This window comes from Ceratotherium simum, chromosome 22 (genome assembly GCF_057802395.1).
Source record: "Ceratotherium simum simum isolate JZ-2026a chromosome 22, ASM5780239v1, whole genome shotgun sequence".
In the NCBI taxonomy this organism is placed as follows: domain Eukaryota; kingdom Metazoa; phylum Chordata; class Mammalia; order Perissodactyla; family Rhinocerotidae; genus Ceratotherium; species Ceratotherium simum.
In genome coordinates, this window is record NC_141921.1 from 12,298,131 (window position 1) to 12,320,560 (window position 22,430).

General features: G+C 40.7%; 1 protein-coding gene across 2 annotated transcripts in view; it reads left to right on the forward strand.

The window, feature by feature from the left end:
- EFCAB14 (EF-hand calcium binding domain 14) overlaps positions 1-22,430 on the forward strand; it is a 39,330-nt gene that overhangs the window by 10,703 nt on the left and 6,197 nt on the right. For both annotated transcript variants that reach the window (XM_087445994.1, XM_014796456.2), the window contains exons 4-9: positions 8,284-8,382; positions 12,009-12,119; positions 14,315-14,413; positions 17,165-17,251; positions 19,686-19,797; positions 20,838-20,963. In XM_087445994.1, the coding sequence (XP_087302120.1) occupies positions 8,284-8,382; positions 12,009-12,119; positions 14,315-14,413; positions 17,165-17,251; positions 19,686-19,797; positions 20,838-20,963 (634 nt within the window). The remainder of the gene's footprint in view (positions 1-8,283; positions 8,383-12,008; positions 12,120-14,314; positions 14,414-17,164; positions 17,252-19,685; positions 19,798-20,837; positions 20,964-22,430) is intronic.

Consider the following 22,430-nt stretch of genomic DNA (forward strand, 5'->3'; position numbering starts at 1 on the left):
GGAGCTCATCACTCTGTCGGAGTGATTTTCTAAAATTAACATTACACACCTCTGATGGTCTGTTAAGAGGCATTTGTCCTAAACCAAACTAGGTATAAAAATAAATACTTAACCATGTTTCTGTATCTAAGGGAAACTGTCAATTAAGATGCTTTTAGTGGCAAATTTTTGTCAAAAAAAAGCAATTCAGAGTGGCCTAAACAAGAAGATGTATTGTATCACTTAACAAGAACTGTCCTTATCACAAGGTGAGTTGAAGTTAATGCAGCCTGGAAAAAAAACCATTAGTTTGAAATAAGTTAAATCAAATTTCACATTGAAAATCTTTAAACTAATAGTTAAAATCTCTTTGGCTTTTCTCTTTTTTTCATGAAACCTCTGATTTCATACCCCTACCCATTCTTGACCATTATAGGGATTCTCCTCCCCCTTCTTTGAAAACCATTAACTCAACAAATGTTTAATGAGCTGCTTTTATGGAGTTAGGCCTTGGATTCAAAATCAAAGAAGATGTGATTCCTCCTCAAGGCTCTTACAGTCAAATGGAGGAGATAGAAAAGTAAACAATTGTAAAACAGCCTGATGAGCAATAAGAAGCAGGTCCATGTGGAATATAAACTAACACACGGACAGAGAGAGCAGTTTGGTGGTTACCAGGGGGAAGCGAGTTGGGGCGTGGACACAAGGGGTGAAGGGGTGCATTTATATGGTGACTGACAAATAATAATGTACAACTGGAATCTCACAATGTTATAAACTATTATGACATCAATAAAAAAAAATCACACATTAAAAAAAAGAAGAAGAAGAAGTAGGTCCATGTGAGCACCACAGGGGCATTTTTAAGTATGTACGTGGGGGCCGGCCTGGTGGCATAGCGGTTAAGTGCGCGCACTCTGCTTCCGCGGCTCTGGGTTCGCAGGTTCGGATCCCAGGCGTGCACCAATGCGCCACTTGTTAAGCCATGCTCTGGTGGCGTCCCATATAAAGTAGAGGAAGATGGGCACTGATGTTAGCCCAGGGCCAATCTTCCTCAGCAAAAAGAGGAGGATTGGCATCGGATGTTAGCTCAAGGCTAGTCTTCCTCAAAAAAAAAAAAAAAAAGTATATATCTAACCCATCAAGGCTTCTCAGATATCTTGAGCTGAGTCCTGAAGGGCAAACAGGATAGGCCAGGTGAATTCTGCAGAAGGAGAGAAGGTGTTCTAGGTAAAACATTAGTACAGTTGATCCTCATCATTTGCAGATTCTATGTTTGCGAATTCACCTACTCACTAAAATTTGTTTGTAACCCCAAAATCGATACTTGTAGCACTTTCCAAGTCATTCACTGACGGGGTACGGTGGCGAAAAATTTGAGTCACCCAACAGGAACATTTCTAGTTGAGGTGAAACAATGCAACACCCTGCCTTGTTTCAGCTCTCATACTGTAAACGGGTTTCCTTTTCACGATATGTTTAGTTCCATGTTTCCCACTTTTGTTCTTTTTGTTGGTGAATTCACTGTGTAAAATGTCCCCCTAGCATAGTGCTGAATGAGCTACTATCTGGTATTCCTAAGTGCAAGAAGGCCGTGATGTGCCTTACAGAGAAAATACATGTGTTAGATAAACTTTATTCAGGCATGAGTTCAGCAATATATATTCAATAAGATATCTTTAAACAGAGACAGACATAAAACAAGATTATGTATTAACTGATCAGTTAACAAAAATGTTGTGGCCAAAGAGCTCTCAGGAACGTAACCCTGTACTTCCCTTAGGAGCAATGGTTTAGGATTCACTGATTCAGTGTTTGCTGCGACTTTCTAGAACATAACTACTATGAGTAGTGAGAGTTGACTGTATGTGCAAAAGCATAGACAAATGAAAAACACGTGTTCAGGGCATTTTAGTAATTCATTATAGCTAGAGTTTGTTGGAAAGAGGCCAGAAGTAAGGATATATCAGCAAGAGCCATTTCAAGAGGGACTTTGAGTGCCCTTCTCCTACAGTCCACTCTGTATCTCTTGTTTGGCACTTGGTCTGGATACCTTATGTGATAGTTATTTGTGTGTGCATCTAATTACACTAGAAGGTTGTACACTGTACTCTGAGCTTTAAGCTTGATGGTGGCAACAATGATGATGATGATGGCAATTAAGATGATAACTGCCATTCATTAAATGCAGGCCATTCTTTGTGCAGGCCACTATTAGATACACTACATGTGAGATCTCCTTTTTTGCTTCTATAGTCCTATGAAGTAGGAGATGGTATCCCATTTTACAGATAGAAAAACTGAGGCTCAAAGAGGTTAAGTAGTTTGCCCAAGGTCACACAGCTGTGTAGCAGTGCTAGCATTAACAAGTTCTGGGGCCTGGTTTTCTTTTCAATTTTCCATTCTGCCTTCCATCTTTATAGCCTCTATAGGATGCATTATGTGCTCAGTAGATAAATTTGAAAGGATGTGATGTCAGGGTTCTACTAGGGCTCATCATCATTCACCATTGATGAGTGTCTGTTTTAGTAACTTTTTTACTTACTATTTAAAGAAGACTTAATTTAACGCCAAAGCAAAAAAGCAGCATTTCAGACTTTATAGTGTAAAACGGTCTAATAAGCAAATGGTCTACAGTAGCTATTTTTAATTTTGCTAATGAAAAGTCATGTAATATGCATAAAAGTCATGACTCATCTTTTGGCTGGAATCTGGGGTTTTTTCATAATAGTTTCTACTTAATTCAAATTTTTAGACTCTTTGAATTGCAGTGTGTGACTTTTAGAGGTAAGTCCTGTAATGCTTGAATCCAATCTGACATTCTAGAATGTGTCTATCAGAGACCAGAGCAGTCCCAGAGATAGTAGTGGGAGAGTGCCCCTCGTCTCTCCATTCTAGTTACACTTGTATCTTGGCTGTAGTTTTCCACAGATTTTGGCATTATTCCATTCCTAAGAGAAGCATGCTGAAAGATGGAATCCAGCTTTGCAGTTTATGGGAATGTAGGTGAGTCCTAGTGACTAGTGTGCAGTCCAGGTCTTAGCAGTGACTAAGTCCTGAGTAATGTTTGGTAATTAGAGAGTTAATGGTCAGCTCTCCAGAGTGTACTCTTTCAGTCAGGCAGCTGATACCCTAGGCCTGGAGTGTTGGGCACGGGGAGAAGTGTAACAGACCTCACCTTATCCTGCATGCTTTGGCTTTTAGCTGTTCCTCTGATTTGGGGTGAAATGGTAGCTGCGAACCAGCCACACTGGCCATATGTGAGGCCAGTCTTGAGACTAATACTTCTGATTAGCATCAGTCTCTGCCACAGCCTAAGGATATTGCAGTGCCTGGGAGAAAAGTTTCTGCCCAGATCGCTCCACCAGAACAGTTTGTTGTCCCTTTAGGATCTGGCCAGTTGTCAGTGAAAAGAATTTTCCCCCAGGTGGCCAAAAGGTAACCATGCAATTGATAGGGCATTTGGAATAACCGTGTTGTCGCCCATCAAGTTGGTCTTGAGCCAACTGTGTACATACTTTGGGACACTGAGTAAAACATACCTGGGGGAGGAACCCCTTCCTAGCACTTTAAGAGTGAGCATGTTATCATAGTCTTGGAAGACCCAGTGGGGGACATGGAAGAAAAGACCAGCCAAGGAAATCTGTCAAACCCTTTTTAAAATTTTGTGATGTGTTTTTCCTATGTGTATATTTCTTTCCCATCTTTTATCTTTAAAATTTCATGAATAATATGTGAATGTATTCTTATATAAGATTTAAATAATGAAATACACATAGAACTCTTATGAAAATTCCCCCTCAACCCCCATCTCTGTATGTGCCCCATTGCACACATATACACACACATTCCCTGTCCCCACAGGTGTCCACTGTCAATAGTCTGGGCTGCATTCTTTTAGTCTCCTTTCTATGCATTTACAAAATCATAGTAGCTTTTAATATGAATTAGCTTATGGGATAGCATGTGTGTGTGTCTAACTAAATAGAGTCATTCGTATATATTGTTCTACAACTCGCTTTGTTCACTGAATATTTCTACATCCTTAGGGATAAACATTTAGATTGTTTCTAGTGTTTTGCTGTTACAAATAAGGAAGCAATGAATAGTCTTCTGCATACGTCTTTGTGCACATGAGCAAGTAATCTTTAGGATAAATTTCTAGAAATGAAATTGCTGAATTAAAGGATATATTCAATTCAAATATTTCAAATTTTGACAAATACTCCTAGATAACCTTCTAACAAGTCTTCTCCAGTTTACATTCCCATGATCAATGCATGAGAATGCCTGTTTCCTTATGTCCTTTTCAAGCTTCGATATTTGTATCTTTTTGAAGGTAAAAGGAGGTTAAAACCTTGATGTAATTGCTATTAAGAGAGTTATAGTTTGCTGAGAGTGTCTCTCTGGGCTGAGGTTTCTCACCCGTTTTGTTTTTAAGTGGATAGAGTTGGAATGTTGAAGATTAGTCTGAATATTTTGGAGCACTTATGGAGAATTGCATGTTTAAGTTCTTATTAAATTTCACTGTCAAAGAGCTAACACCTATTTGGTATTTTATTTGTGCCAGGTACTGTGCTAAGAGATTTAGTTAGATATCTCATTTAATCCTCATAGGCTATATTAGTCATCTGTTGCTGTGTTACATTTTTCCCAAAACTTAATGACTTAAAACAACAAACATTTATTATCTCATAGTTTCTGTGGGTTAGAAATTTGGGAGCAGCTTAATTGAGTAGTTCTGACTAGGATCTCTGTAAGGTTGCAGCTAAGATATAGGCCAAGGCTGCATAATCTGAAGGCTTGACTGAGACTGGAGCATCCTCACTCACAGGGCTATTGGCAAGAGGTCTTGGTTTCTCCCAACATGGGCTTCTCCCTGGGGCTGCTTGAGTGTTCTCACAGCGTCGCAGATGGCTTCCCCAGAGCAATGATCCCAGGGAGAGATAAAGAGGAAGCCATAGTGTTTTTTAATGACCTGCTTTCCAGAGTGGCCCATTGTCACTTCCATTCTATTCTGTGGACTAAAAGCGAGTCACTAAGTATAGGCCACTCTCAAGGAAAAGGAAATGTTTCCACCTCTTTGAAGGGAGGACGATCAAAGAATCTGTAGGGGCCAGCGGTTAAGTGCACGCGCTCCGCTGCAGCGGCCCGGGGATCGCTGGTTCGGATCCCGGGCGCGCACCGACGCACTGCTTGGCAACCCATGCTGTGGCGGCGTCCCATATAAAGTGGAGGAAGATGGGCACAGATGTTAGCCCAGGGCCGTCTTCCTCAGCAAAAAAAACAGGAGGATTGGCGGATGTTAGCACAGGGCTGATCTCCTCACAAAAAAAAAAAAAAAAAAAGAATCTGTAGACATATTTTTAAATGATCACACATTCCTATGAGATGGTTGTTGTTAAACAGTTGTTATTGTTTTAGCCATTTTACTGGTGAGGAAAATGAGTTCGCTACTTATCTAGCCTTATTTCCTACTTCGTGGCCTCTGCCTTCTACTCTGCTTGGATTGGCCCTCTCAGTATCCATCCCAGACACAGAGTGTTCATTCTTGGCCATTCGTTCATTCAGTAAATACTTACTGAATGCTGTCCTTGTGGCAGGCATATTTATGGAAAATAAAACAGATATGGTCCTTAATGACATGGAGCTTGCAGTCTAGTGGAGGAGAGAAACCTTGTTAATCACAGAGATAAGTAAATTAGGGGCCGGCCCCGTGGCTTAGCGGTTGAGTGTGCATGCTCGGCTACTGGCGGCCCGGGTTCGGATCCCGGGCGCGCACCAACACACTGCTTCTCCGGCCATGCTGAGGCCACGCCCCACATACAGCGACTACAAGGATGTGCGACTATGACATATAACTATCTACTGAGGCTTTGGGGGGAAAAAAAAGGAGGAGGATTGGCAATAGATGTTGGCTCAGAGCCGGTCTTCCTCAGCAAAAAGAGGAGGATTAGCATGGATGTTAGTTCAGGGCTGATCTTCCTCACCAAAAAAAATAAATAAATAAGTAAATTATTGTCACTTTGAGAAATACTATGAAGAAAAAGTATTCCTGGGCCTGTTCATGCTGTTGCTCCCTACCTGTTCCCCAATTCCACACTTACCCTTCTAACCTGGAAAGAATACCTGCTTTATTTTTATGTCTAAAACTTGGGGCTGACCCAGTGGCACGAGCGGTTAAGTGCGCACGCTCCGCTGCGGCGGCCCGGGGTTCGCCAGTTCAGACCCCGGGCACGCGCCGACGCACCACTTGGCAAGCCATGCTGTGGCGGCCTCCCATATAAAGTGGAGGAAGATGGGCATGGATGTTAGCCCACGGCCAGTCTTCCTCAGCAAAAAGAGGAGGATTGGCAGATGTTAGCTCAGGGCCCATCTTCCTCACAAAAAAATAAATAAATAAATAAAACTCTTACTTCTCCGTTTCAGCCTGCGCTAATATTCTTTTCTCAGAACTTTATTCAGTATCACATTTAGTACTTAATTGTTTCTTTACAGTTACCCACCTACCTCTACCCCCCTCCCCCTCCATCCTCCCCCCTCCCCCTCCTCACTTACATTATGTGCTCCTGCCACCAGGCCTTCTTTCTATTCTTCAGATATGCCAAGCTCTTCCTGCACTGGGGCCTTTGCCCTAGCAATTCCCTCTGCCCTGAAATGTACTTCAATCTTTGTTCAATTGATTCCTTCTTATTATTTAGATCTCAGTTTAAATTTCATCTCCTTTATAGAGGCCTTCTCTGACCATCCAATCTAAAGTAGCTACCCAGTCACTCATCAAGTCACCTAATTTTAATTTTCTTCTAACACATCCCACTATCTGATATTTTTTCTTATATAAAATTGTCTGTCTCCTTGCAATAAAATGTAAATGTCACAAGATCCCTGACATCTGTGTTCACCACTGGTATAAAATTGGGCTCAGTAAATATTTGTTGCAGGAATGAATGAATGAATGAAAAATGGTCTGAAGCCCCTGAACATATCCCTCCTAAAAGGAAAGAGAGAGAAGAGAACCTGAGTCCCCAAGTCCCCGGGCTCATCACCAGACTCCCTTGTTCAGAACACACTGCTGCTGCTCTAGGAGCTCAGTTTAAGTTCTTTGCGTAGTACTTATTACTACTCGATACTTTTCTTCCTTGTTTTTCTGTCACCTTCTGCTAGGATGTAAGCTCCACGAGAGTAAAACCTCCTGGTTTTGTGTCACTGTCTCCTCAGTGCCTGCAGCAGTGCCTGGCCTAGGGAAGACACCACGCATTTGTTGAAGGAAAGAACAGGGGGTCAGGTTGACTTTGTCTTATATCCGTCTGGTGCCTACCACAGTGTTCAGTGTGTAACAAGTGCCCAGAAACTTCAGTGGTTACTCTGTGAGGCCACCCTGAATATAATTGCTGTTGGCAGATCTGTGTCCTCATCCTAGAATTTGGGACAAGAAAGCAGTTTGGAACTAAGCATCTTTCAGGCATGTTTTGAACCACACTGCAAGGTTGTTAGAATATGATCTGCAGCCTGAAAGTGAGTATTATACAGGTTCCCGCAGTCCCCGTTCAGGAGAGAAGTCCAGCTATTTAGACTTCTACCCCTAAATAGCAGAAGGGAAGACACATTTTATTTTGATTCAATTCCTATTTTAATATATTCAGTGCATCAGTCAGCGAGTCAATGGGTATTTATTGAGCCCCTTCAGGGTACAAAGTAGTGCTTTGGTTGAGCTGTTGAGTTTGAAATATTAATCACATTGTTAAACCAAATCTAAATCCCCAAGTAGTTGAAAATGGTGTTCAGGTTGTCGGGATACAGTTCCTGTAGCCTGTATTTTGTGATGACAGGCTTTTACTTTATAATATATGTTCCCACTTGGGCAGGAACAAAAGTTCAGTCAATAACTGAGGTGTTATTTTTTACAAAAATGAAATCTTTCAGGGATCCTTGATCATTAGCTTTCTTCCTGTCAATTGTTGAAGGATTGTGTTGTAATCACTGCATCTTTTGGGTAATTTAAGATTTTTGGATCTTGTAGCTGCCAGGAGTAGGGTAAAGAATGATACTTGCCTTTCCCTCTTGGGCACTAGTGTTTAAATTGAGCAGGGAAAGAAGGGGTATTATTGCTGCCTCCAAGATCTCAAGTCTGTCCAAGGTACTGTAGTTCCTCTACTGCTGTGAGCTGACAGATAGAATGTCTGAATCACAGAAACACATAAAAGCCAAGGATGCCTTGACATCATCATCAACTGTAGATTTTGTGAAGGGAGCGTTCACTCTACAAATTCTATTTTCATTGTTTGTTAACTCTTTTCCTTTCAGATTTCTCTGTTGACTTCTGCAGTAAACCACCTCAAAGCCAATGTTAAGTCAGCTGCAGACTTAATTAGCCTGCCTGCCACTGTAGAGGGGCTCCAGAAGGTAAGTGATACGTGTGGGCAGTGAGATTAACCTACTGCTGTAATTCCAGCTTCTTACAAGTTTTCTTTGCAAGCCTGGCATTTGAAATCAGCTGCTCCAAGAGGGTAGTAATTTAGCATATCACTGTGTTCTAGAAAGTTTGCAACATCTCTGTTTTAGTCTGGTTAGTTGGGCCTTTAACTTGTAACAGGTGACTTGAGCTATGGTTTAGATGGGTTCACACCTTTTTCTTTGGCTCTGCAAGTCCCAGGATTGCTCTGCTGGGACTGGATGGTAACATAGGTAGGTTTGCTTTTCATCACTTGCCTTTGCAGTTCATCATCCACAATATCTTCATGAAAGCAGACCAGTTGTACATGAGAGTTCTCTAAATTGCTATTATGAGAACTTTCTCAACCATGGTTGAGAAAGAGGTTTTTTTTAAAAAAAAAGATAATTTGAGGAATGCAGAAATTAAAAATTCAGGATATGATAAGTGTTGGCAAGGATGTGGAGCAAAGGAAACTCTCAAACACTCCTGCTAGGAGTATAAATCAGTAAAAAGCATATGTGAAAACAATATATATTTTATAAAGGTAAAGGTGCACATCCTCTAGGCAATTCACTCCTAGGTATATACCCTAGACTCTAGGGCCTATGCAAACAATAATCTGAAATTTCTGTTTACTTAATCCCTAGAATTCAGGCCTAGAGCAGGAGGCAGTGACCAACCAGAAGAATAATACACAGGGATCTTCAGAGCTGAGTGGGGTGAGTGGATAGGGGTAGGAAGGAAAAGGTGCCTAACTGGGACACAGGCAACATCAGCCCCTGCAGCAGGAAATGGAAGAAGGGTTCTGGAGCAAGGAAACCCCAAACAATGGGTATCAAATCCAGGATCTTTGACTTTTAAAAGTTAGTGTGTGGTAAATTTCATTTGATTATATGCCAGGCTCTATAAACATATAAATTATTTCCACAAAAGAGCAAGAAATTCCTAAGCCACAAGCAGAAACAAAACTTTGTATTTTATAGCCACACCACCTGTGTGTTCTCATCTCCGTAGTTTGCTATTTGTCCAATATGGTCATCTGCTTACAACTTAAAAAAAACAGTAGGGGCAACTTTGGTGAGGCCAGATTCTCCTTGCCATTGTTCCCAAGGGCCAAATGGGGAAAGGTAGCCCTGTGTAGCCTTTCGTACAGAAACAAACCTGGCAGTCTCACATTAGAAAAGGAAATGGGTTTATTCTTGCATTCATTAATTCAGTAAACATTTGTGGAGCTTCCTCCACTATGTGCCAGGCACTTTGCAGTTGGTGAGAGTACTAGTTTCAGGATTTTGCTCTCAAGTTCACATGCCTCTGTCAGCTGCTTCCTTAAAAAAAATCTTAAACAAGAGCTTACTATCTTCTTGCCTCCCAGTGGGCTCATACAGCCAGTGAGGATTCTCTAACAGTAGCTGTCTTTGAATGCCTGTAGCTTCTATAACAACAGAGCTTGCGTAAATAACATCCCAGCTTAGAGACTTCTACCAAGTGTGTTGTCTGTTTGCAAATGTGTGTGTTTATAATGTCAGGCACTAGTTTTATTACAAGTGGCTCAGTTTTGAAGTGGTAAGTCGTCTCAGATACTACCTAACTTCAGTGTTGTTGTCTATTGTTAGTGCTGTTGAGTCGATTCTGACTCCTAGCAGCCCTGTGTACCCTGCCGAGAACGCTGCCTGATCTTTTTTTGCGCCAACCTCTCATCTTCTGGCGCTGGATCAAACAATGCTCTGCTGCTGTTCATAGGGTTTTCATGGCCAACTTTTTTGGAAGTGGGTGGCCAGGTCCTTCTTCCTAGTCTCTCTTAGTCTGGAAGCTCTGCTGAAACCTGTCCACCATGAGTGACCCTGCTAGTATTTGAAATACCAGTGGCATAGCCTTCAGCATCACAGCAACACACAGCCGCCACAGAGTGACACCTGACAGATGAGTAGTTCCCTGACCTGGAAACGAACCCAAGCCACGCAGTGAGAGCACTGAATCTTAACCACTAGACCACCAGGGCTGGCTAACTTCAGTGTATCTCTTGTAATTTTTTTTAAATGTTGAAAATGTCATCTCTTATTCTCTTGAATTCTTGGCAATCAGTATAGTAAAAAAAGACTGTGGTTAAAAATACTAATGTGACACTATAAAACTGTCATTATATCTTAATAAAAGGCCAAAACCCACCAACTAGTAATACTCTTTTGGATGTTCCCTTAGGACAGGCCTTTTTTAAAAGATGGTCTCTGAATCATATTCCCAAGGCCCCAATCCACTTGAGCTCTTTGGGCCTAATGAAGGCAAAGTGAGCTACCATCCATGTCTAACTCTGCTCAGTGGTTGCTAATGGGATTCTAAAGTAGAAGAACAAAAAATGCTACCAAGTGAATTTTTCCTTCTTCTTTGCAATGCTGGGTTTCCCAAAGCCAAAAATGTTTCCACCCATTTTCACTCAAAAGGCATCATTTGCTCCTGACATAGTGGCAGTCTGCAGTGTTAGCTCTGGCCTACAGCAGGGGTGGGTAGAGGCAGTCTGCAGAAGAACCTTATCTGTGGGTCCCAGATTAATGAACTAGTATCTTCTTTTTAGGAAAGATTTGGTTTTCCTCTAGGAAAAGTTCTTTAAATTGGGAAAATGGCTTGTGATAGATAGATGATAGATAGATAGATAGACAGACAGACAGACAGACTATATATGTATATATATATATATATATATATAATTTCCTGTTAATTGTGTCAGTATAAGCTACATGGAATTCATAGTTTGAAGATATTTGAAATAATTAAAAGTACTGACCTCCATTAGATCAATGTTTAATGTAAGTAAAATCACAGTGATATACCACTATACTCCCGTTGGAATGGCTAAAACTGAAAAGACTGAAGGTACCAGTATTGATGAGAATATGGAGTAACTGGGCTCTCATACACTGCTAACGGTAATATAAATTGGTATAATCATTTTAGAACACGGGTTTGGCAGTTTTTTAAAAAGTTAAGCATACATCTACGACATGATCAGTCATTCACCTCCTAGGTATTGTGATGATGAGAAAGCTTATGATGAAGGGAAATGAAAGCATATGCCCACATAAAGATTTGTACATGGGTGTTTATAGCAGCTTTATTTGTGATAGCCAAATACTGAAAACAACCTAAATGTCCATCAGCAGGTGAATAAACAAACTGTGATGTATCCACATTAAGGAATGCTACTCAGCTACATGCTGAGTAGCTACGACATGGATAAATCTCAAAACAGTTATGCTGTATGAAAGAAGCCATACCCCCAAGCAAGTACATAATCACTCACTGGTTCTATTTATATAAAATTCTAGAAAATGCAAACTGATATATAGTGACAGAAAGCAGATCAGTGCTTGCCTAGGGACAGTGAGGGAAGAATTACAAAGGAGCGTGAGGAAACTTAGGGGTGATGCATGTTTATTATCTTGATTGTGGTAACGGTTTCACAGGTGTATAGATGTCAAAACTTATCAAGTTATATATTTGAATACGTGCAGTTTATTGTATATCACTTATATCTTAATAAAGCTATTAAAAATTTTTAAAAAGGAAAAAACACTGACCTTAACTACGTGTTTCTGTTCAGAGTGTAGCTTCCATTGGCAATACTTTAAACAGCGTACATCTTGCTGTGGAGGCGATAGAGAAAACTGTGGACGAGCACAAGACAACCATGGAGTTGCTGCAGAGTGATATGGTGAGGAAATGCACAAGTGCTGCAAAAGTCCGCATTCGCCTGCCCACCCTTTTCTGTGTAATAGTAGTGATACCCGTTTATCCCATTTATCCAGACAGACCCAACCAGCTATGCCTCTTTTTAAAAGATAGAATAAGCAAAAGTTTATTGATTTTTCTACAGTCTGTAAATTAAGCAGTTGAGGTGGATAGAATTAAAAGCTGAGTCTCTTGCAGACATGCTGGAAGAGATACAGCAATAAGACACAGTTCCTGAGGGTGGAATGGGTAGGAAGGAAAATGGAAAAGAAGGAAAGGGAAGTGGGGAAGTATCTCAGTTATTTGTTACAACGTAACAAATCACGCCAAAACTTAATGGCTTAAAACAACACGTTATGATTTCTCACTATTCTGTGGGCCAGGAGTTTGGGCAGGGCCCTTAGACTGTGGAATGATGAGAGGCCAGGTGAACAGGAGCTCTAGAGGAAGAAAAGCCCTCTTGGATGTTCAGCTCCAGCCAAGCTCCCAGTTGAATGCAGCCGGATGTGTGACCTCAGCCTACACCGTGTGGAACACAAGAAAACCCCTACCCCCCTAAGCCCTGTCAACCCACAGAATCATGAGAAATAATAAGTTGTTGTTGTAAACCACAGTTTGGGGATGATTTGTTATGTACCAGTGGATAACTGAGACAGGAGCAAACCTCTGCAGTGCCCAGGAGTTGTTTCCAAATGTCTCTCAGTGCTGCGCAGATGTAAGCTGTCAGTCAGTCAGAGGCCTTAATTAATCACTGATGGGCACTCAGCTCCGTGAAGGCTCTAGGAAGGGTTTTTAAAAAGGATGGCACAGCCCTCGCTGTCTTGCTTGGGAGAGGAGTTATATGTACATGAAATCAGGACTATTCAAGGCACATGCAAGTTCCCTGGCTTCTCCACTGATTTCTAGATCTGCCCCACATGCTCTTTTCAAGCTTTGGAGTTTCAAGTTTAAACTGGATAATTTGTACCAAGGGTACCTGGGCTATATTAGAGCTCTGGAAGGGAGGGTTTTTTATTTTCTTCAGAGCCAGTGTTCCTCACGGCTATTTAGTGGGACTGACCCACAGGAAAAAACATTGACCTAGGTGTCCAGACACCCTGGATTCTAGTTCCACCTTTACCGCTGAGTAACTGTGTGATCCATAAGAATAAAGACCTCTCTAATTCAGCAATTATTTTATTATTTTTTTTTTAATATCTTGAGCATTTTCTCAAGTAATTAAATATTTTCTAAAATACTTTTTCCTAACTCAAAAATTTAAGCTTTATAAATTTAAGCTTAAAAAACCACGGGGTTTTTTTCCCCGTCTCTCCTTTTCTCTTTATGGTTGCCTTTTGTTTCTTATAAAAGCAGGATTGGTAAATGTCTAGGATTTCAGATTCAAAGAAAACAATTTCACCAGTTGCATTCTATTATAATTAAATCTACCACTTTTATACTTCCATGGCTGCCGGTGGTAATCCTCTTACTGGCACACATTATACCTAATAAGTCATAGTTATGAGCTCTGAAAGATGAAGCCATTCAAAGTTTTTTCCACTAGAGGGAAAAAGTGTATAGAAACATGTTGTACTTCAGTCTCAGCAAAGAGAAACTTGAGCAGTAAGGAGGGGATGGGAAAGGAAGGGTGACCATCAGATATAAATCTTGGCATGTGCTGTTCATACTGAAAAGCTAATAATGTGCATGAGTGGTGGTTGTGCTCAATGCCCAAAGCCAGTGATTACATGACTGTCTGCTCTTTGAATGTCCAAACCTCTTTTAGTCTTGGGGACATAATGACGCTAGCCAGGTTCAGACTGAGTTGGTCCCTGGGAAGTTGTAGTGATTCTGCAGTTTCTCTAGGAGTCCAGGTAATGGAGAAGAGGAGGACTGGTTTCTGGGGAGTTCATTCCATTCAGAGGCTGAGAAAGAGACCAGGAGGATCTCAGTTCTCCAAGGTTGCCTGGGTGCTGCTGTCCAGCCCGTGCTTCAGGCTGGGCATCCCCCAAAGTAGCTAGTGCCCTCGCAGCCTAGCACAGATTTGGTCACACTGCAGGTTCCTGGGAAATAATTGTTGATGAACCTGTGGATGCCCCCTGGGAGAGGCTGCAATGTTCTCAGACCATCCCAGATGGTTAAATAGAACTAGTAATTACTTGTTGCCTGTACTAACCTCCATTCCTGTTAACACATCAGCACTTCTTGAAGGAGACCAGTGGAAGCAACCAGATCGTTCCATCACCTTCAGCTACATCAGAACTTGACAATAAAACCAACAATGAGAATTTGAAACAGGTACTTTTTGTCTCTGGCTTAACTCCCTGTGACCACAGTGGACTCTGGAGGCCGCTTGAGTAGTTTGGGCTCAGTGTTGTGGTGCCTTGGCAGGCTTCTCATGCATATATTTGCCTGCCTGAGAACTGAGCAGAAAGGGCTATGTGTTGCTATCTTAGGAAACAAGATGCTGTCCTGTCTCTTCTTTGGCACTCTGGTTTTTTCCCCTGCATGTTGATCAGTGGAGTAAATTCCTTTTCACCTCTTGAAAGATATAGAAAAACCAGATTATCCTGAAACTCTTTATGAAAAATAGCCATCTGAGCAAGTTAAAGATGGATGGATAGCAAATTAATTCAAAGTGATGGCTATTTTGAGCCACAGTAAATTCTAAGAATATTAGAAAGCATACCCTTGAAAATCAGGATTTTCTAAAGTCTAAAGACTTTAGAGAGGAAGTCTTGAGGGAGGGAGGGAGGAAAAGGATATTGAATTCAAAATCACATTAAGGAGAATAAAGAAAATCTTCACTAGAATTCCTGTCCTGAGTTTGATGCCCTTTAAAACCTATAGTCATCATTCCTTTTTAAGTAGCAATCAGTGCTAGAGGATGTCAATAAAAATAATTGAATCTTGTACTAAATAATGCACTACTTGTTATGGTTTTGCCACATGAGCCAATTCAGTAATTGGTATTGTTCCTAAGGTAGTTTTGTTCTGACAAATTAGGTTAATGGGCGTTTCAGTTAATAACCCAGCCAGCTTTCCCGCCAGCAGGTGAGGTAAACCTTGGGAAATCAATTCCGAAGCTCTCAGTCTTCTGGGACCAGAGAGTGAATCATGTAGGTTAGTCCTCCCTCTTGCCCCCTCCTGTCTAGCTGAGGTCAAACAATTCCAGAGGGAGTAAACTGGGAGCAATTTAGAGTGGAGGGACAAAGCAGAGACAGACAATCGATGGTCTAAACCAGGGAAAGGAGTTTACTTCAGTAACTTGATGTAATTAGGGTTGTTCAGTGCTGCTGGCCTGCTTATCTAGTACACGTCTTTAGCTGGATTCCACAACTTGATTTATTTCCACTCCAGGATGTCCTGTACTTTCATAACTCTTCAGAGGAGGCAAACACTGCCCTAGTGGGGTACCAGAGACAGAGTGATCTTAAACTCGAGGGGATAAATGAGACAGTCAGTAATCTTTCCCAGAGAGTCAATTTGATAGAGATCTGGTTGCTATGAGCAAGGTAGAAAAGCGAGCAAACCTGTCCCCCAGCATGGTAAGCCTTTTCCCATCTTCTGTAACGTGTTCTGTGTTACAGTGTGTTTTGTCTGTATGTAGGTGACATGCCACAACCTTTCAGACAGTCTTCTGGCATATTTGAGAGGCTACAACTTTGTTAAGACAAGGGCTTAATCCTTGTCTCCTTTAATCCCTGCACTGGCTCTGTGATGTGAATGGCACAGGCGGTGTTAGTCCTGATTTGGAAGGGAGATGTAGAGAAGTTCAGTTGCTTGCCAAGGCCTCACCACAAGTTGTTGGCAAAGATGACAAGCCTCCTATTATGTTACCAGTGACCCATCTGGTAGGGAAGCTGTGGCACGTATTTCCAAGTGAGGTCTTCTTGAGCTTTTCTTTTTTAATTTGTTAAGAGTGGGAGCAATGACAGTGACAATAGCTGAAGAATCATCTGCTATTTCTTAAAGCTTGAACTTGGCTTTCAGATTTATCCTGATTCATCTGCATATTAGGGGGATCCTTTTGCATTAATGTCAGGAAAGCCATTTAAAATAGATCAGGTCAGAACAGCTCCCAAACTTAAGAGACCATTGAATCCATCCTCTCATTTTACATATGAGGAAACTGAATGACCTAGTAAGTCACTAACACCGGCTGACCATATGATTTATTTGTTTTCATGTTATTGTGAATAAAATGTGGGAGTTTTTTTTTTAATCACCTTTCACATGTACATGATGCTGGAATCCATGTGGATTATTTTTTAATAGCTGCAGCCTTACCCTTAAAGATTTCATACATCAAAGACCGGCATATATAAAGAAATGGAAACCAAATACAGGCATTGTACTATAAATTCAAGTAACCACCAAAGCTGGAAGCAAGCCCGCAAGTAAAGTCCAGCTCTGGCACATAGAAAGCAGCGTTTGAACTGGCTCTGCCACAGTGGAGCTTTGGCAAGATGCCTCGACTTGGCTTTGAGGATGGAGTAAGAAGACCTGTTCCTCCTCCTGCTTTACAGGGGTGTGTAATTTACCACAAAGCTGTGAAGATTAAAGGAGCTTTATTGTAAAAAGCCCTTTTGAACTCAGCTAAACTAAGTACAGACTAGGAATTTGGGATGATTTGATGAGTAGTAGGCCTTGAAGGTTTTCAAGGCTTATTGTGAAAACTTACCACCCCCAAACACCCTGTACTGTCCCTTCGCTCTCCACTTTATTTTTTCTCCAGAAGAGGAAATTGTTAATAGTACCATCTGTCCTACTGTCTCTTTCCAACAGCATCATAGCCAGCATGGTTCTGGGTAAAAGTTCTCTCCCTTTCATACTTCAAAGTTTTAACATTTGTGACTGAAACCACTAGAAGCACCAGTTTCGGCTTTGTATCTCGGTGGCCTTTCTCCCTCTCTCCTACTGGTATTTCTGTTGAAAATGTTTTGAGACCTTTTAAATAAGTTTGACCAATTTATTTAAGAAGTGCTAGATGTTCAAGTTTTAATATTTGCCTTTAATCTTTTCTTGTTGTTCTTTTTACCCTTTAAGATGGGTGATAGAGCTGCCACTCTGAAAAGAGAGTCTTTGCGTCAAGTGACCAACAGAACAGATACAGTAAAAATCCAAAGCATAAAGGTAAATGATAGGAGGCTTACTCTGAAGTAAAAATAAATGCATCAGCATCTTTGTGCTTTTAAGCTACTGCTTCTTTCTTAAAAGGAGCACTTTGGTCTCATTTGCTAAAACTTCAAGATGAAGTAATTAGTAAATTAGTATATTAGTGAATAAGTGAATACTTTATTAGGCCCTACCCTGTGCGAAGCATTTTGCAGGAGCTAGGGTGACCACAGTGAGCAGGAAAGACACATGACCCCTGTTCTGGTGGAGCTCAAAGTCCATCAGTCAGAAAACGATTAACACATAATTGAGCAGATAATTAATCACAAGTATGATAAGTGCTACAAGGAAAAATGTAGGGTATGATGAGGGCATTAACAAGATCAGGAAGGCATCCCTGAGAAAGTGACTTTTAAGCTAAGACAGTAAGTTATCTGTACTAATGATGGGGAACGGAGGCATAGATGATCTAACAATGGTATCTAACCTAAAAATTATTTATTTTTAAGATTGCAGTCTCTTGGGTGATGGAGGGGAGAAAAAGATTGTAGTCTCAGTACATACATAGTCCCTTTATGCCTCAGCCAGTTCCCTTCACCTTGTACCTTCCTGTTTTTTTGTCCTTCCCAGACATATATTGTCAAGATAAGATAAGCAATCTGTGATATACTTTGATATCCCAGGAAAGAGTTCATTTGCAACATTTTCTGTGATCAGAGTGTTGTTTAATATTATAAGACCTGGGCTAAGATAAAGGAAAAGCCAGAAAGACTGTGACTGAGTGGCTAATGCATCATGTCAGATGCACATTGCATTTGAGAAGTTCGAGGATGTGAGGTTCAGAGGAAATGAACTTGGAAATGAACCACAGTAGAGGCAGTTTTCAATGTAGTGTTTTCTATCTATATTTGTTCTTCCTTAACAGTTTTGTATTGTCTAGATAAAAATCATATATATTAAGATTTTAATTCTTTATAAGCTAGGCTTTTGTTGAGTTTTCTAACTGCTTCTGCAAAGAAGTTTTTTTAAAAAAAACCTCACCTGGGGAATGACAAAAAAAATTTAAGATCCTTGGGGCCGGCCCCGTGGCTTAGCAGTTAAGTGCACGCGCTCCGCTGCTGGCGGTCCGGGTTCTAATCCCGGGCGCGCACCGACGCACCACTTCTCCGGCCATGCTTCTCCGCGTCCCACGTACAGCAGCTGAAAGGATGTGCAGCTATGACATACAACTATCTACTGGGGCTTTAGGGGGAAAAATAAATAAATAAATAAATAATTTTTTAAAAAATTTAAGATCCAGGTATAAATGTTGAGCACAAAAAAGTAACGGGTGGTTACTATTGGGAAGTACTAGTGATTTCAGCAACAGTTCAGATTTTGACAGTAAATATCAAAATAAAATACAGCTAGTACACAGAAAGCCTGAATTTCTTGGCTTTACTTTCAGACTCTCTGTGTTTTTAACTGTCATCCCAATGTATTAGTCCCTTTGTCCTACCTCATCAAAGCATCGTAACCAGATGTAATTTCTCCTTACCATACATTCTTCAAGCGTTTAGTACCTAGTTTTAGTTACATATGCTTGTATTTTACCTTCCTAAATAAACCAAAAGTGATCTACTGTACAGTAACTGTTAGAGTAGAACTAAAGATAGGAGACAAGTAAGTAAATATATGTTGAATAAAATAAATGTGTAATGAGTTGTTGTTCTAATTAAACATAGGATCAGGATCTTTCACCCTAGCCTAGGTAGTTAGAAACTGGCCTCATAAAAACCAGACTTCTCTCATTTTATAATTAAATGTATTTTTTATATGCCACTCTGTATCATCCCAGGAGTGAGGCAAGGTATAGGGAAGAAAACTTTTTAAAAAGACTTAAGTAAGTAAGACTTTGAATTAGAAATATTCCAGCTCCTTCTTCATGTTCCTGCCACCAGTTTCGTCATCACCATGGGGACAAAGAAGGAGGATCAGGGAACACTTCCGGTTTGATTGCTTTTTTTTTTTAAGGTGATAAGAATATAAAACTTTACCTGAAATAGTCACAGGTGAAGTGAGATATTCAGAAACATTATTTAGTGTGGAACATTATTTAGTGTGAAATAGTTCCTAGAAAACAACGTCCTACTCACATAGGCACCTGAGCAAGGGTACATTTCCTTTACTGCTGACACATGCATGCCTTCTCCATCAGCCAAATGTTCATGGTGAATCAGATCATGTGTAGCATAATGTTCCCTTAATGGCCTAGCCTCAAATCCAGCTAGGCCCTCATCGGCACTGATACCAAAGATCTCTCTAGTATTTGTTGGTTCATGCTTTCATTGCCTTTATAGGGAATCTACTGGGGGTCAAGCACCACATGCTAAACAGGCTCTGGGAATATAATGAAGAATCAGATGAGTTCTGACTTCCACCTTAAACCTTCTGTGATCTTTGTTTTGAGCAGAAAGAAGATAGTTCAGATTCTCAGGTATCCAAGCTAAGAGAGAAACTGCAGCTCATCAGTGCTCTCACCAGCAAACCTGAGAGCAACAGGCCTCCAGAGACCGCCAGTGAGGGTGAGATATTCAGGGCTGGCTTCTGAATATTTCACACAGGCTTGGGCAGCTTGCCTCCCACACAGGAGTGGGGAAGGTGTTCTAGCAGGACTGATTGAACTGAGTGAATGATGCCTGAGCACACCGAGATGAAGCTGATACACTTTGCTTTCATTTAGAAAAAGCTCATTTTATACATGATTTGTACTCCAGTCTATTAAGGGAAGAATGGGTAATGTTTAGCTGGAAATAGACTTCTCCATGCTGTCTGCATCCAATTATAGGCGAAAATGTTACTGTCATAGTGTATATTAAACTAGCCCTAAATGTTGTTTATGGGCATCTTTTCATTTCTGTAAGTGCATAGAATTTACTTAAAAATAAATATTAGTCCTTGTGAAAAACCATTAACAAATAATGATGGTATTGGTTGGAAGGGCCCTTGGCTTTAGATAGGGACACACCTAATCAATATTAGCAGATGCATCAGCCTCTACTGGTTTAAGCTCTGTGAAGACATAACCAAGGCACTGGACTCTATTGGCTTTGACCTCTGCCCCCCACAAGTATTTTTCATTTTGGGGAAAGCAGTACAACCTTTCTTATTCTTTTTTGAGTGGGAGACAGACTACAGCGGGAGGCCTTATCTTAATATTACATAATCGTATGGTAGCCCTCTTTCAGCACCAGCTGGTCTGGGGCAACTACCCCCAGATCGGGCTTATAGCATGGTTCCTAGGATGTCAGATATCCAATTCTGTTCCCACTTGCAGCTTAAACTCTTACCATCTAAACATGTATAATGCTAACTTATGCATAAGATCTTCCAGTGGGACCACAGCTTCAAATCTTAATGTTATATACTACTGATTGATCTTCACTTACCCACAAAACATATGTCAGTCCAAGCCTTCAACCTCACAGTAGTCACTCTGCTACTTAATTCTCAGCTGTTTCTCTTAAATTAAGTACAAATGTAATTGCCCTAAAAGGTGGCCTTCAATACTGGTTTAATTTGGTGTCGGATTCGATAATACTAAAATTGTATATGTTTGTTACAGAGCAAGTACAGAGTTTCACATCAAAGCCATCAGCATTGCCAAAATTTCCACAGTCTCTTGGAGACCAAATTGAGAAAGCTGCCCAGCTAAGACCTATCTCCCTACCAGGAATTTCAAGCGTCAAAGGTAACTTTTTATACCATGAAGTAGTAGGAGAAATGTTCAAAGTTATAACTTTTTAATGTTTTTTAACTAGTAAGAAAAAGAATTATATCTAACATTTATTGAGCCCTTCCTTTGGGCTGGATATTTGATATGCATTATATCATATAATCCTGGTAACAATCCTGAGGACATCAGTATTCATATATTACACCCATTTTACTGAGAGGGAAACTGCCTAAGTCCACACAGCCAATAATTTGTTGAGGTAAAATTCATACCAAGGCAGTTTGACACGAGAGTTTGCACTCTTAACCAATGCACTATATTTTCTCTCTATTAATGTTTTTAGAGTCTTCATTCATTCACTGTGTGCCTAATTAGACCCAGTGCTAAGCAATAAGAATACAGTATAAGATCTGGTCTCACTTTGCTCATGGATGTAACAGTCTAGTGGAGAATGCACACTAGTGGAGATTAACAACATAAAGGAAAATTTGACTCTGTTTGTCAGGGCCCTCCAAAAATGAGAGGTCCTTTGGCTGAAAATTAGCAAGCTAAACATTGGTAGAAAAGATATCGTTCCTAGAAAACTGTGTTTGCCTTGCTTCCAACAGTGTGTCTTCTCTCCCTCCTTGTGATGTTTAGAGCCTCCTGATTTTGCCTGGAAAATCACCCCATCCCTGTCCACCTACCTCTGCCTGACTCTTCACCTCAGCTTAGGTACCATTCCACCAGGAAACATTTCCTGACCTCTGAGGACTGGATTAGGTTCCTCCTGTGTCTGTACTCTTATAATATTTTGTGTTTGCCCCTGTTTAGCACATGTGACTCTGTTGTAATTTCCTGGGGAGATATAAAATTTAACTGTACTCCCAGCCCCTGGCATAGTGCCCAGTATGCTTGAATATTTGTTAAGTGAATGAGTTATTTACAGGCTACAATTAATGCTTAAAGCATAGAGGATTTGAATTTATATTGCCATTTAAATGCAATTACTGTTTTTCCCTATCTGCAATTTTTTCTTTCTATTTTCTGGGGAGGCGAGAGAGTGTTGGGTTGTGTTTATTGGGAACACAGTTGCCTCCTCCCACTCTCCATTGTCACATCAGGAATTGATGAGAAAGAATGGAAGACAGACTGTGAGAACAGAAAAAGAAATAGCCATGTTAACATTTGTACTTTAGTCCCTAACATGGGCCTTACACACTTTTGAATGACTACACTTTGAAATGACCTGAAACAGCAATCAGATTTTTATTTGAATGCTGCTGCCAAGTGCATAGCACATTTTATAAACTCATGCCCCATATATACACAAAAAAACATTTTCCAGCTAGCCACTTGGTGGCAGGCTTTGGGAACAAGCGTCCCACCTGCTTTTCTCCCTTGCAGAGAGTTCTTGAGACTATTTGGCTGCTTTGGCTTGGGGCTATCTTAGGAGTGCAAGTAGGGCGCTATTCAGAACCTTGTCTGCAAAACTCCTAGCTG